Source organism: Triticum dicoccoides, chromosome 3B (assembly GCF_002162155.2).
Source record: "Triticum dicoccoides isolate Atlit2015 ecotype Zavitan chromosome 3B, WEW_v2.0, whole genome shotgun sequence".
Lineage (NCBI taxonomy): Eukaryota > Viridiplantae > Streptophyta > Magnoliopsida > Poales > Poaceae > Triticum > Triticum dicoccoides.
In genome coordinates, this window is record NC_041385.1 from 567,097,354 (window position 1) to 567,109,508 (window position 12,155).

Sequence of the window (12,155 nt, forward strand, 5' to 3'; positions counted from 1 at the left end):
CCTCGCCTCTGGCCACACCATCCCTAGCCGCCGAGCTCTCCCTCTCCTGTGCACCACGGCTGACGCTTCTTCCCTCCCTTTCCCTCACTCCGACACCCGATGGCCGTGCGTTTCCCCAGCGATGCGGCGGCGGCCAACGGCTTCGGCCGCCGCTCACTCCATGAGTGGGAGTTGTGGCTCCTGTCCGAGGCCAACATCCCGCCGCCGCCAGACATGCGCGCCGGGCCGACGGGGTGGAGGCTCAGCAATGGGGGAGTGCCCATCCCCCCGTTGCCCGACGTCGAGGCGCGCCCCGCCTACTTCGCTGCCGAGATCGACAGCGTGCACGCCTCCCTCACCGATGAGCAGCTCGCCCTTCCCCAGTACGCCGCCGACAACCACGCGGCGTGGACGGCGTACTTCGAGCGCCGCCAGGAGCGGAGGCTGGCGTGCACCAATGGCGCGCCGGTGGTGGGCGGCGCGAAGAACAGCAAGGTGCGCCGCGTGTGGTGGGGCGCCCCCGGACGCACGCTCGACGGTGTGCTGTCGTACCTTGAGGGCGGCAACGAACTGCCGCTGGCATACCCTCCCACGGCGGCCGTCCCGGCCCACCGCCGGTGCGCCGGGCAATGGATTCCCAGGAGGTTTGCTTCCTCCTCGTCTTCCTCCTCGCACTCCTCCTCACACTCTTCTTCCCACTCCTCCGTCTCTCCAGCGTTGCTCGGCGTCAAGGCCGAGCCCGCAGCGGAGACGCCGCTCGGCCGGCGCACTCGCAGCGCCGGCATCGTCATAAACGAGGGCGGCCTGCGCGCCTCCTCGTCGGCTCCTCCGCGCTTCGTCAAGCCAAAGACGGAGCCGGGGCTTCCCGCCGTGAAGATGGAGCACGGCGACGTGGAACTCGACGACAAGGCGGCCTTGAATTGGGCGCACAAGGACTACCTCAAGATGGAGATGGAGCGCCAGTGCACCGTCCTGCAGCACTTCGAGCAGCTTCCGGGGCCGCGACGAAGGAGGCATCATCATCCTCGATGACAGCAACGACGATGACGCGCCGCCACCACCGCCGGTCCGCCATGGCGACGCCGGCCAGGGGTCCAGCAGGGGCGTCCGTGTCAAGGAGGAGAAGGCCAGCGATGACGACGGCGGCGAGGATGGCGGCGACGAAGGCGACTACGCCGCGTTCAGCAACTTCTTCGCCCCTTAGTTGTAGTTTAGGCCATTTTTAGATAAATTTGCTATGTAAACCGCGAACATGTATAATATATGCCAAGTTTGCCGAATTTTAGCCGAGTTTAACTGAACTATGCCAAATGTTTTTTTTTTAATTTAAACGGCGTCTGGGGGCGGCCCTGGGGTCAGCGCCAGGAAACCATCTCGCCCCCAGGCCTTTTTTTGCGCCGGCTCGCCCCCTGGTGATGATTTTACGCACCCCCTGGGGGGCAACGGCCAGAGATGCTCTAAGTTCTCTGGACGAGTTCACTGTAGGTGATCTCCTTGCAAGCGTCCCGTCTTTGTTTTTCTCCAAAAAATGTGCAGACGTAGGAATCAAACTCGCGCCCTCCCGGAGAGCCGCCCTGCGCGGGGGTAGAGTGGTGTTTGCGAATATTCTCATGCTCAAACACCTTTTATTTATTCAAGTTAATTTATTTTTTAAAATTTATGTTTCTTTATTTTGGTAGAAAATCCAAAAATAATGAAATTTTCCACTGTCTAAAAGACCAAGAATGCCTACTTTTTTAGAGTTGATTTGTTTTCTAACTTGCCATGTGTAATTTTTATTATATGTAGCATGGCATTTTCCATGTTTTCTTAATACCCACACGACATCTCTTAATGAGAGCATGGCATTTTCATAGTTAGTAACATGGCATTTTTATTATTAACAAGAAGTAATTTTTATTATTAACAACATGCCATAATATTTATTACTAATAAAAATACCTTAGAAAATTGTTCTACGATCTCGGGTAAAAAAAATGCTATTTTTGTTGGTAGTAATATGGCATTTTTATTGTTAATAAAAATGGAAATTCTTTTATTAGGAGGATGGCAGTTTTTATTATAAACAAATGGCTGTTTAATTTTTGAGAGCTTGGCATTTTTATTATAAATAGGATGGCATTTTTTAAATTTTATTGCATGGCAGTTTTCTTTCTGGGCTTATTCAGATACAATATTTTATCCAGAGGATGGTAGTTTTAGAGTAGCACGGCAATTTTCATAAAAAATTTAGAGCACGGCATTTTCATAAATTTGTGCGTATTGTTTTGTTCATGGCATTTCTTATATAGAGAATGACATTTTTATAAAGTAGCACGGCAAATTTCATATTTTTTCGGAGCATCTCATTTATATAAATTTTTGTGTTCATGGCATTTTTTATATAGAGGATGGTAGTTTTTATAAAGTAGCACGTCAATTTTCCTATTTTATTCAAAGCATTCATCTTTATAAATTTGTGTGTAATCTGTTATTCATGGCATTTAATATGAGGATGGCAGTTTTATAAAGTAGCACGACAAATTTTATACTTCTTTAGAGCATGGCATTTTTATAAATTTGTGTGTCATGGCATTTTTTTATATAGAGGACGGCAGTTTTATGAAAGTAGCACGGTAATTTTTCATATTTTTTTGAAAGCACGGCATTTTCATAAATTTGTGTGTATTTTTTTTTGTTCCGGACATTTTTCATATTGAGGATGGTAGTTTTAAAGTTTAGCATGACAACAACAAAATTTCTATATCACTCAACTTTTTGTGTTTTGTTTTAAAGCCACTACAATTGAAAAACATTTAAATGGACCTTTTTAGGTCTCGGGGGTTCGCCTGCTCTGCCCTCTGGCGAACGACCAGGATCGGTCGCCAGGAGCACAACTGCATAACCCCCGGCGAACAAAGCGGCGGATGGGAGATCTCCCCTAGCAATCAATCGCTGGATATTAGGGTCCTATTTGTACAGATAGAAAACTACCAAAAGAGCTGTTATGCATAATGTGTGTAAATTATTATAGGCAGCAGATTTAATCCTAGTGACAGCCACTCATTGGCGCGTGGAAATTCGTCTTGAACAATGCATGAAACATGGATCAAGCTAGGGATGGCACCTGCAGAATTTAGGTACGGGTGGAGCCACCCCATAACCTTACTCGTCCCATTTAAGCTTATCCACAAAATTTTCCCATACCCGTCACCTGACAGGGTAAATGGGTACCCATGGGTAAAAATATCCATGTTTCAATAACATCAATTTGAATGAAACATAATCATAAACAACAACATACAATCTTAATTTATAAACAACAACACATAATAATATTGATACATACTTATAAACAACAACACATTTTATACATTAACACTTTCTTGTAAACAACAACACATCAAAGCTTCAGAACAGTCATAAATAGTAGTACATACTCATACACTTTAAGTTTTCACAAAGTCACGACAAAGGGTAGAGGTAAATTTTCTGTACTTTTTAGAATTTATAAGGGTACATGGGTAGTATGGGTTATATGATCTCGTATCGTACCCAGGAGTGGAGTTACAGGGTGTCCAAGGTGGGCCGCGGACCACCCTAGAATTTTGGGATCAGCCTCCCTATACCTATGAATCCCTAACTGGGCCAGAGCAAAACTGGCCCAATAACGTTTATTTGTTGACCAAGGACGAACGCGACTTACCCAACCAGGCCCTCACATCGAGCAGAACCAGCCGCGGAGCCGCCCCGTCCCGACGCCCTCACACAGCCGTGCCCTAGCGCCATAGCCGGTCGCCACTCCTCCCTCCTGTGGTCCTCCCTCTCCCTCCCGCAGTTCCATCACTCGGATCCAGTCGCGCCCATAGCGTCCCGCCCCCTGCCAACTGCCGCCTTGCGCCCTTGCGGGTTGCTGCTTTGCCCTTGGCCGCTGCAAGTGAACGGCTGCCATGGCACTGCTCAGTCGGCATCCTAGCCTTTCCAGGCTTCCAGCACAGCTAGTGGTCGCCCGATTTGACATGTCCATCTCAAAGCTCGCCCACTGCCCTTATTCCCCAATTGTAATTTTTGTTTCTTCTTTAATTTAGGGTTTCTACCAGTACACGAACTGATTAACGTTGCACATCATTTTGTGTTAAATTGTGTCTTTGTGATAGGTAGAAAAGAAATTATTATTGCATAATATTCAAGAATAAAGAGGACATGAGACATTGCTTCTCTTTTTCATAGACATGCTTTGAAGATAGGGAAGAAGGATCCGCCGGCTGTGGCAAAAGAAAAAACCGAAGAACTTCTCAAGGTATGTATTATGGTCCATGTAGTATGTACTATCTAGATTCTTTGTCCAAAACGACGATTTAGTTGAGAATTTTAGTGTGTTTATAAGACCATATTGATGTATTTCTATGTGATATTAGTAATTAGTTGAAACAATCACATCTCATATTGCTTCTCAAAAAAAGGGCGGACCATCCTGTTGTCAAATGCTAGCTCCGCCACTGTCAGTAGCCACTCTACCCAATTGGTTTGAGATTTTCCTTTTTACATACCTTTGGGTAACTTTTTGTTCCATCTCTTTAACCTAATAGGGATTTTTACCCGCAGGGTACATGGGTAATGGGTACACATTGCCATCCCTAGACCACTGACCAGGCAAGATCAGGGCCGAGAAACTTGACTCTTTAGGGGGAAATACACTTTGGTTCCTGGTTATATATGCACGTTATATGGGGATTTTCTTTTTAATATTTTAATACAAAGTCAACTATTTTGACAAAACACTTGACTTACTTTTGCACTAGTATATAAATCTTGACGAAAAAAAACAAAAGTTGACCTCACAGCAGAAAAGACAAAATTTATTTGCTATTATAGGTCACTATTCACACTATTTTAGCCAAAAAAATGTCTTTTTTAAAAGAAGTCAAAGGGATACTTTTTTTCTGGATTTCATTTCTCATGAGTACAATAGAAGGTCAAGTTTATTTCAAAAATATTTTCAGGAATTTTGACTTTTTGTTGAATTACTAAATTTTTTTCCCATATAGGGTGGATATGTCCCATAGACCAAAAATTCCCCTCCACTCTTTAGGTCACTATAAGGTCATCGCTAATCACGCAGTATCCGAGCTTTTTTATGCTTGTTTCGCCTAATTCAAGTTGCAAGAGACATGCACTCTGCAAGCGCAGGTTCGCAGGTGATTCATTCCATGCGATTGTCAAAGGAAACCTATATGCAGTTAATGTATACCAGAGCAGCACTTTCTCAGCACATCATGCCTGCATGGAATGGTTCTTGACGTTTTCCACTCAATATTGAACAAGTCCGGCCGGCGAGGAGAGCAAGGCGGAGGCACTGATCCCTTGCAGCATTCAACGGTCAACCTCCCACGCACACCGGCACCGCGAGATCTCGAGGCCGATCAGACGGCCGACGCGCAATCAGTAAGCAACTTGATCCCTCGACGACAGGAGGAGACATGGCATCTAACGTCGCCGGTCAGCCGCTTGAGCTGACTGTACGCGCGCCCGCTCCGGTGGAAATTCGCGTCCATCTCAACGTGCGTCGCCCACGAAACGCGGCCGTGCCTATTGCATGCCTTCGTCGTCGTCGGTTCCGGGACGACCCTATAAATATGTCATCCGTAACCCAGCCAGAGCAAACAACACACGACACGAAACGATCATCATCTCTCTAGTGGCTAGTGCGAAAGGAAGATGGCGACTAAGCTCGCAGCGCTCGTCGTCTTGGCCGCGTTCCTCGCCGGGCCGGCGGCGTGCGAGGGCGCCAGCATTTGCTTCAACGGCTGGCTGAGGCTACCCACCTACAACCCGTGGCTCTGTTCTCGCGGCTCCAGGACGAGAAGCCTTCCGTGGCAGCGGGGGCGTTCTCCCTCGGGGTTAGGGCTCGGCCACGGCTACTACGACAACAGGTGGTCGAGGTCGTACTGCCCCAGAGCGGAAGGGATTGTGAGGGGTGCCGTGAGGGACGCCGTGGCCGCGTACCCTGGCATTGGTGCGGGGCTCATCCGTCTCTTCTTCCACGACTGCTTCGTTCGGGTACCAGCACAGCTCGTCGATTATTCTAGCTTATTAGCTAACTGCATTGCCGTTCAAGAAGATCAACATGTTCTTTACGAGGTCTTTATGTCATAATGTTATATTCAGGGGTGCGATGCTTCCGTCCTCCTCACGACGACCAACTCCAATAACAGCGACACGGAGAGGGAAGGCCTTCCGAACAAGAACAGCCTGCGAGGGTTCGAGGTGATCGACGCGGCCAAGGCGGCGATCGAGGCCGCCTGCCCCGGCAAGGTCTCGTGCGCCGACATTGTCGCCTTCGCCGCCCGCGACGCGTCCTACTTCCTCAGCAACCGCAGGATCAACATCCGGATGCCGGGTGGCCGCTACGACGGGCGCGAGTCCTTCGCCAACGAGACCGACCAGCTGCCCGGGCCCTTCTCCAATGTCACGGAGCTCCAGGCGAGTTTCGCGGCCAAGGGGCTCACCTCAGACGAGATGGTCACGCTCTCCAGCGCGCACACAATCGGCCGTGCCCGCTGCATGTTCTTCTCCAGCCGCTTCTCTGAAATGGACCCGGCATTTGCCGCCAAGCTCAGGACCCAGTGCAACGGCAACGACGACACCAATGTGAACCAAGACGATGTGACCCCCTATGTCCTGGATAAGCAGTACTACGAGAACGTGATCGACAGGAAAGTGTTGTTCACCTCGGACGCCGTGCTCAACTCGACGGAAACGATGACGCAGGTGAGAGAAAACGCAAACAGGGCAGGAGCGTGGGAGAGGAAGTTTGAAAGAGCCATGGAGAATATGGGAAAAATCAGGATCAAGAACAGAGCCGACCAAGGCGCAGAGATCAGGAAAGTATGCTCAAGAGTCAACAACTAAAGTTGGCGAGTAGTAACGCGGGGTGGCTGGCCGGCTCCATGGCGGGATCGCCTGATGGACGAGATGTAACTTCGTCTAGCTACTGTCATTGTTGGTTTTCTCACACTAAAACTCGGTGTGTGTGTGTGTGTTTTGCGATTCAACCTTGCTGCCTTTTATTATCTAAGTGGCCTCAGCTACGACAATTTCACAAATATAATCCGGTGGAATATCGAACCAAGTCTTCCATGACTTATTCAGACAGCCATTTCTAGCTAGTTTATCTGCCGCAGAATTTGCGGTTCGATTAGCTCAAACCACAGTAAGTTCATCATGTGAGGAGAGAAGCTCTTTGATCTCTTCGACGAGGGTACTACTAGGGAAAAGTCTATACACAAAATCTTAGCAGCAGCGCGGCTCAAAAAGGAGCGCTGCTGCTAATTAGTAGTAGCGAGTGTGCTGGAAACTCGTTGCTGATAAGTTTTTAGCAGTAGCGCGCTCTGTGTAAACCGCGCTGCTACAAATATCTACCGGCGGTGTTCACCGAGCTCCATTTAGCAGTAGCGCCGTGGCCTGAACCGCGCTACTGCAACGGATGTAGTAGTAGCGCGCTTTTACTGGGATCGCTGCTGCTACATTTCAAATTGGTAAAAAAATTTGTCACTGTTAGCAGTAGCGCCGTTGCCCAAAGTGCGTTGCTGCTCATTATTTAGCAGCAGCGCGTTTCTCTTTTCCCGCGCTACTGCAAACCCGCACCAACCCATCACCTTTCCCCACCCGTGCCTCCCCTCCCCCTCCTCTCTTCCCTTTCCCCTACCTCCCCCACATGCTCCCACTCTCACTCTTCTTCTTCCTCAATACTTCTCCCCCATTACTCTTTCTCTTTTATCCACCTTTCTCTCTCTTCATTACTCCTACCTAACTACACCACCTCCATTAATGCATCTCCTTTCTCTTTTTCCTTTCCCCTCCATAGTTGAAGTTGTATCCTCCCAAATTAGCTAGCTAGGTAGATGTAGCACTTAGTTAAGTGACCTATTTGCCCCCTAACTAGATCTATCTTTGTCAAGAAGAGCTTTGTGCACTTTTGATCTTCCTACAACATCATCTCCACCGCCTGCTCGATCTCGATCGAGATAGAGGTGATGAAAATTTCATGCTTTTGCAAAATGAAAATATGTTTATGTGTGTGTGATATGTTTGTGGAAATTGTGTGTGTGGCACGACAAATTGTGCTTTTGAGTTGCCTATGTTTTGCCGAAATGTCGATTTATTTCCGTTTCGGCGAATTCCGGGCAAACTCTAGATCCATATATGTCCTATTTTTAGGGAAGGTCATGCCAAATTTTTGTATGACTTTGATGCATGCATGCATTTTTATAATCAATTTCTTTATTATTACCGTACAGAGTTGACGATGGTCAGTGGAACGATGGTGGACAGGTGGTTGCGGTCGGCGGTGCAGGACATGAACAAAAATAACTGGACAGAGGTTTTATGTCCATGTCGAAAATGCAAAGGAATAGTTTGGCTCGACCCCCATGACGACGATCGTGTCGAAGCGCACCTGCTCATGACTGGTTTCATGGATGGCTATACGCGGTGGATAATTGAAGATGAGGATGACGATGTTGAGGATGCCGACGGGGCAGGCAATGATGACACGGGGAAATACGAAGAGATGATCGATAATGACGGTGGGGAAGAGGCCGGACATGGTGGCGGAGAAGGGGCCGGACATGTCGGAGGAGAAGGGGCCGGACATGGCGGCGGAGAGAACGACATGGACTCCGCGCAGCAGAGTTCGTCGGTACTAAGTTCAATCGTGCGGGACCCTCATGTTCAAGCATTGCTTCGCAAGAAGACGAGTACTGAGAGAGCTGCTTCTAGAGAGGAGGCTAAGCTGGAGCAACTGGTGGTAGACTCGAACACTCCATTGTATGATGGTTGCAATTCTGAGGTGACCCGCTTGAGTTTCACACTCCAACTCCTGAAGACGAAGGCTAAAAACAAATGGACCGACACTAACCTCGATGAGCATCTCAAGTACCTAAAGGATGTTCTTCCCGCGGGTAATCTATGTCCTACTAGTGTTGATGAGGCCAAGAAGATCGTGTGTCCTTTTGATCTGCCACATGTTAGATACCATGCATGCATCAACGATTGCATAATTTATCGGAAGGAGCACGCGGAAAAAACAAGCTGTCCGGTGTGCAATGCTTCTCGATACAAGAAGGCCGGGAAGAAATGTCCCCAGAAAGTTGTATGGTACTTACCGATCACTCCCCATCTCCAGAAGTATTTTGTAGATCCCAAGGAAGCAAAGCTAATGCGCTGGCACGCGGAGAGGAAGAAGCCCGACGATGGAGATGATCCGAAGCTGAGACACGTGAAGGATGGAAGCCAGTGGAGAGTGTTGAACAGTTTCTATCGGTATTTCGAATGTGATGCAAGGAACATCGTGCTCGGCGCGTGTACCGATGGCATAAATCCGTTTGGCAACTAGAACACCAACCATAGAACATGGCCCGTGTTTGTATGGATGTACAACCTCCCCCTGGTTGTGCATGAAATCGAAGTATATTCACATGAGCATGCTTATTAAAGGGACGAAACAACCAGGAAATAATATTAATTTGTATCTGGGACTACTTCAAGAGGACTTAGACACGTTATGGAAAACACCGGCCAAGACATGGGACGCCAGCAAAGGTGAGTATTTCAACATGAGAGCCGCGCTGATCACGACAGTGCAGGACTATCTCGGTTACGGATATGTGGCAGGCCAGGTGTGCCATGGATATTACGGATGCACGCGGCGCATGGATGATACGACGTCTCAGCAGCTAACGTCAAGGAAAGATGGCGGGTCTGGGAAAATCGTGTACATGGGGCATCGAAGATGGCTTGAACAGGACGACCCGTGGAGAAACCATGGAGATCTATTCAATGGTCACACTGAGCATCGAGGACCTCCACGTAAGCGGAGCGGTGCCGAAATTGATGAGCTGTTGAAAAACCGGAAGGAGTGCCCCACGCCGGGAAAGACGATGAGAAAGGCGCCGGAGCCGCTGCTAAAGGTATGGAAGACGAGGTCTGTGTTCTGGGACTTGGAGTACTGGCACAAACTCGATACACCTCATTGCCTTGATCAAATGCATATTTGTAAGAATGTCCTTGAGAGCTTGCTCGCAACACTGATGAACGTGCCGGATAAGACCAAGGATGGGCCGAAGGCAAGAAAAGAGTTGCAACATTTGAAAATTAGGGAAGATCTGCACATGCCGCCCCGTAAAATGTCAGACGAGACAGAGATGGAGACAGAGGCACGGGAGAAGAAGGGCAAGAAAATAAAGAAAGAGGATTATTGCCCCCCTTCTTGCTTCACCTTAAGTCAGGCTGAGATCAATGCCTTCTTTAAGTGCCTTACCGGAGTGAAAGTTAGTTCTGGTTACTCTGGCAAGATAAGCAGATATCTAGACACGGACAAGAAAAGGTTCAGCGGGATAAAGTCTCATGACTGTCATGTGATGATGACGCATATACCACATGTTGCCCTTAGAGGGATAATGGACAAGCACGTCCGTGACACGCTTATTGGTCTCTGCAACTTTTTCAACGCCATCTCTCGAAAGTCGATCAGTGTGAAGCAGCTCCAAAGGCTACAGGAAGAGATCGTTGTGATACTGAATGAGCTTGAGATGTACTTCCCGCCCGCGTTCTTTAACGTGATGGTGCATCTGTGTGTCCATATTGTGGATGACATAATAGACCTGGGGCCGTCATTCCTGCACAACATGATGCCATTTGAGAGGATGAATGGGATCATCAAAGGATTCGTTCGTAACATGTCTCGTCCGGATGGAAGCATCGTCTAGGGCTATTTGGCACAAGAGTGCATCTCTTTCTGTGAGAATTTTCTATATGGCGCAGACCAGCCGCCTGGTGTTAGTGTTGCTTTGCCCGTTAACAAGCACGATGGGAGGCTCGAAGGAGATGGTCACTGCAACGGTCGCAGGGGACTGCACGTGGCATACTCAGATCGATGCAGCGACTTTGACAGAGCAAACTTGGTAGTGCTACAACACCTAGACGAGGTAGATCCTTTCGTGGCACTGCACAAAGAAATTATCGCAAAGAAGTATCGTGACCGGGGGGTATGCAGGACGGACGCCGAAGTTACTAGAGAGCACAACTCCACTTTCCTGCATTGGTTCAAAGAGCATATTATTGCTAAACCTCCGGAGGAGGGCTCTAAGGACGGATTGCTCATATACGCCTTAGCACATGGCCCCTCGCCCAACCTCGTAACCTATCAGGCATATGATATCAATGGATACACGTTCTACACGGAGGCCAAAGATATGGACAGTGATGATCAGAACTCAGGGGTGACGATGGAATGCATGACCGGCAGCGAAAACGGCGCAACTGAACGATTTTATGGAAGGGTCAAGGAGATCCGGGAGCTTGACTACTCTGGACTGCACAACACGACGATGTTCCGTGTCAGATGGGCTAAGAATGTCGAAAGAGAAAGCCGGATTTTCACTACCATGACTATACCCGACGCCAAGAGCGCTACTGTGAACGCTATCGCAAAAAATGAGCCATGGGTACACGCTAAGCACGTGACACAATGCTTCTTCATAACTTACCCGCGCAATCCCAGCCATGTTGTCCTGAGGAGAGGCAAAAGGAACATCATTGGAATGGATGGAGTCGCCAACGAGGAAGACTATGATCAGTACGGCAACCCAATGAGGGAAGATGACGATGATGATGAAGTATACGTCAAAAGAAGAATCAATACTACATTACCTAAGAAAAATCATACTCCATGGAAAAGGCAAAGTCACAATGAGGGGCTCAATTATTCTTCGACGAACAAGAAGGGAAAGAAGCTGACTCAAAAACGAAAACGTCAGCACTGAGGAAACTTATGTTATCCGTCAAATGATGTAATATATATATATATATGTTCCTAATTTGTATACACACTTAGCCATTATTATGCATGGGTTCAATGATGTGTAATATATATGTTCCTATTTTGCATACATATTTAACCATCAAATGATGCAATATATATCGCCCTCCCTTCGTTCACTGCCCTCAGGAAATAAAAGTGGGATAAAATAAAGGAAAAGAAAAAGGGAAACTAGAAGTAGCGAAGGTAGTAGCAGCGCGTTTTGCCTAAACCGCTACAGATACTGGAGTTGGTAGAAGCGAATTTCGTATAAAGCGCTACAGCTACTGAAGGTACTAGCAGCGCATTTTGTCCAAATGCGCTACTGCTACGTCCA

The 12,155-nt window shown here is 48.1% G+C and overlaps 1 protein-coding gene across 1 annotated transcript; it reads left to right on the forward strand.

Moving 5' to 3' along the window:
* The first annotated feature begins 5,676 nt into the window (after positions 1-5,676).
* On the forward strand, positions 5,677-7,096 carry LOC119281565 (peroxidase 2-like). Its single transcript, XM_037562059.1, has 2 exons — positions 5,677-6,018; positions 6,127-7,096. The coding sequence occupies exons 1-2, from the start codon at positions 5,677-5,679 to the stop codon at positions 6,868-6,870; spliced, it is 1,086 nt and encodes a 361-aa protein (XP_037417956.1). The 3' UTR covers positions 6,871-7,096.
* Positions 7,097-12,155: the final 5,059 nt, after the last annotated feature.

Coding starts and splice junctions, on each gene's coding strand:
- LOC119281565 (XM_037562059.1), top strand. CDS start 5,677: ATGGCGACTAAGCTCGCAGCGCTCGTCGTCTTGGCCGCGTTCCTCGCC. Junction 6,019..6,126: donor TCCACGACTGCTTCGTTCGG/GTACCAGCACAG, acceptor TGTTATATTCAG/GGGTGCGATGCTTCCGTCCT.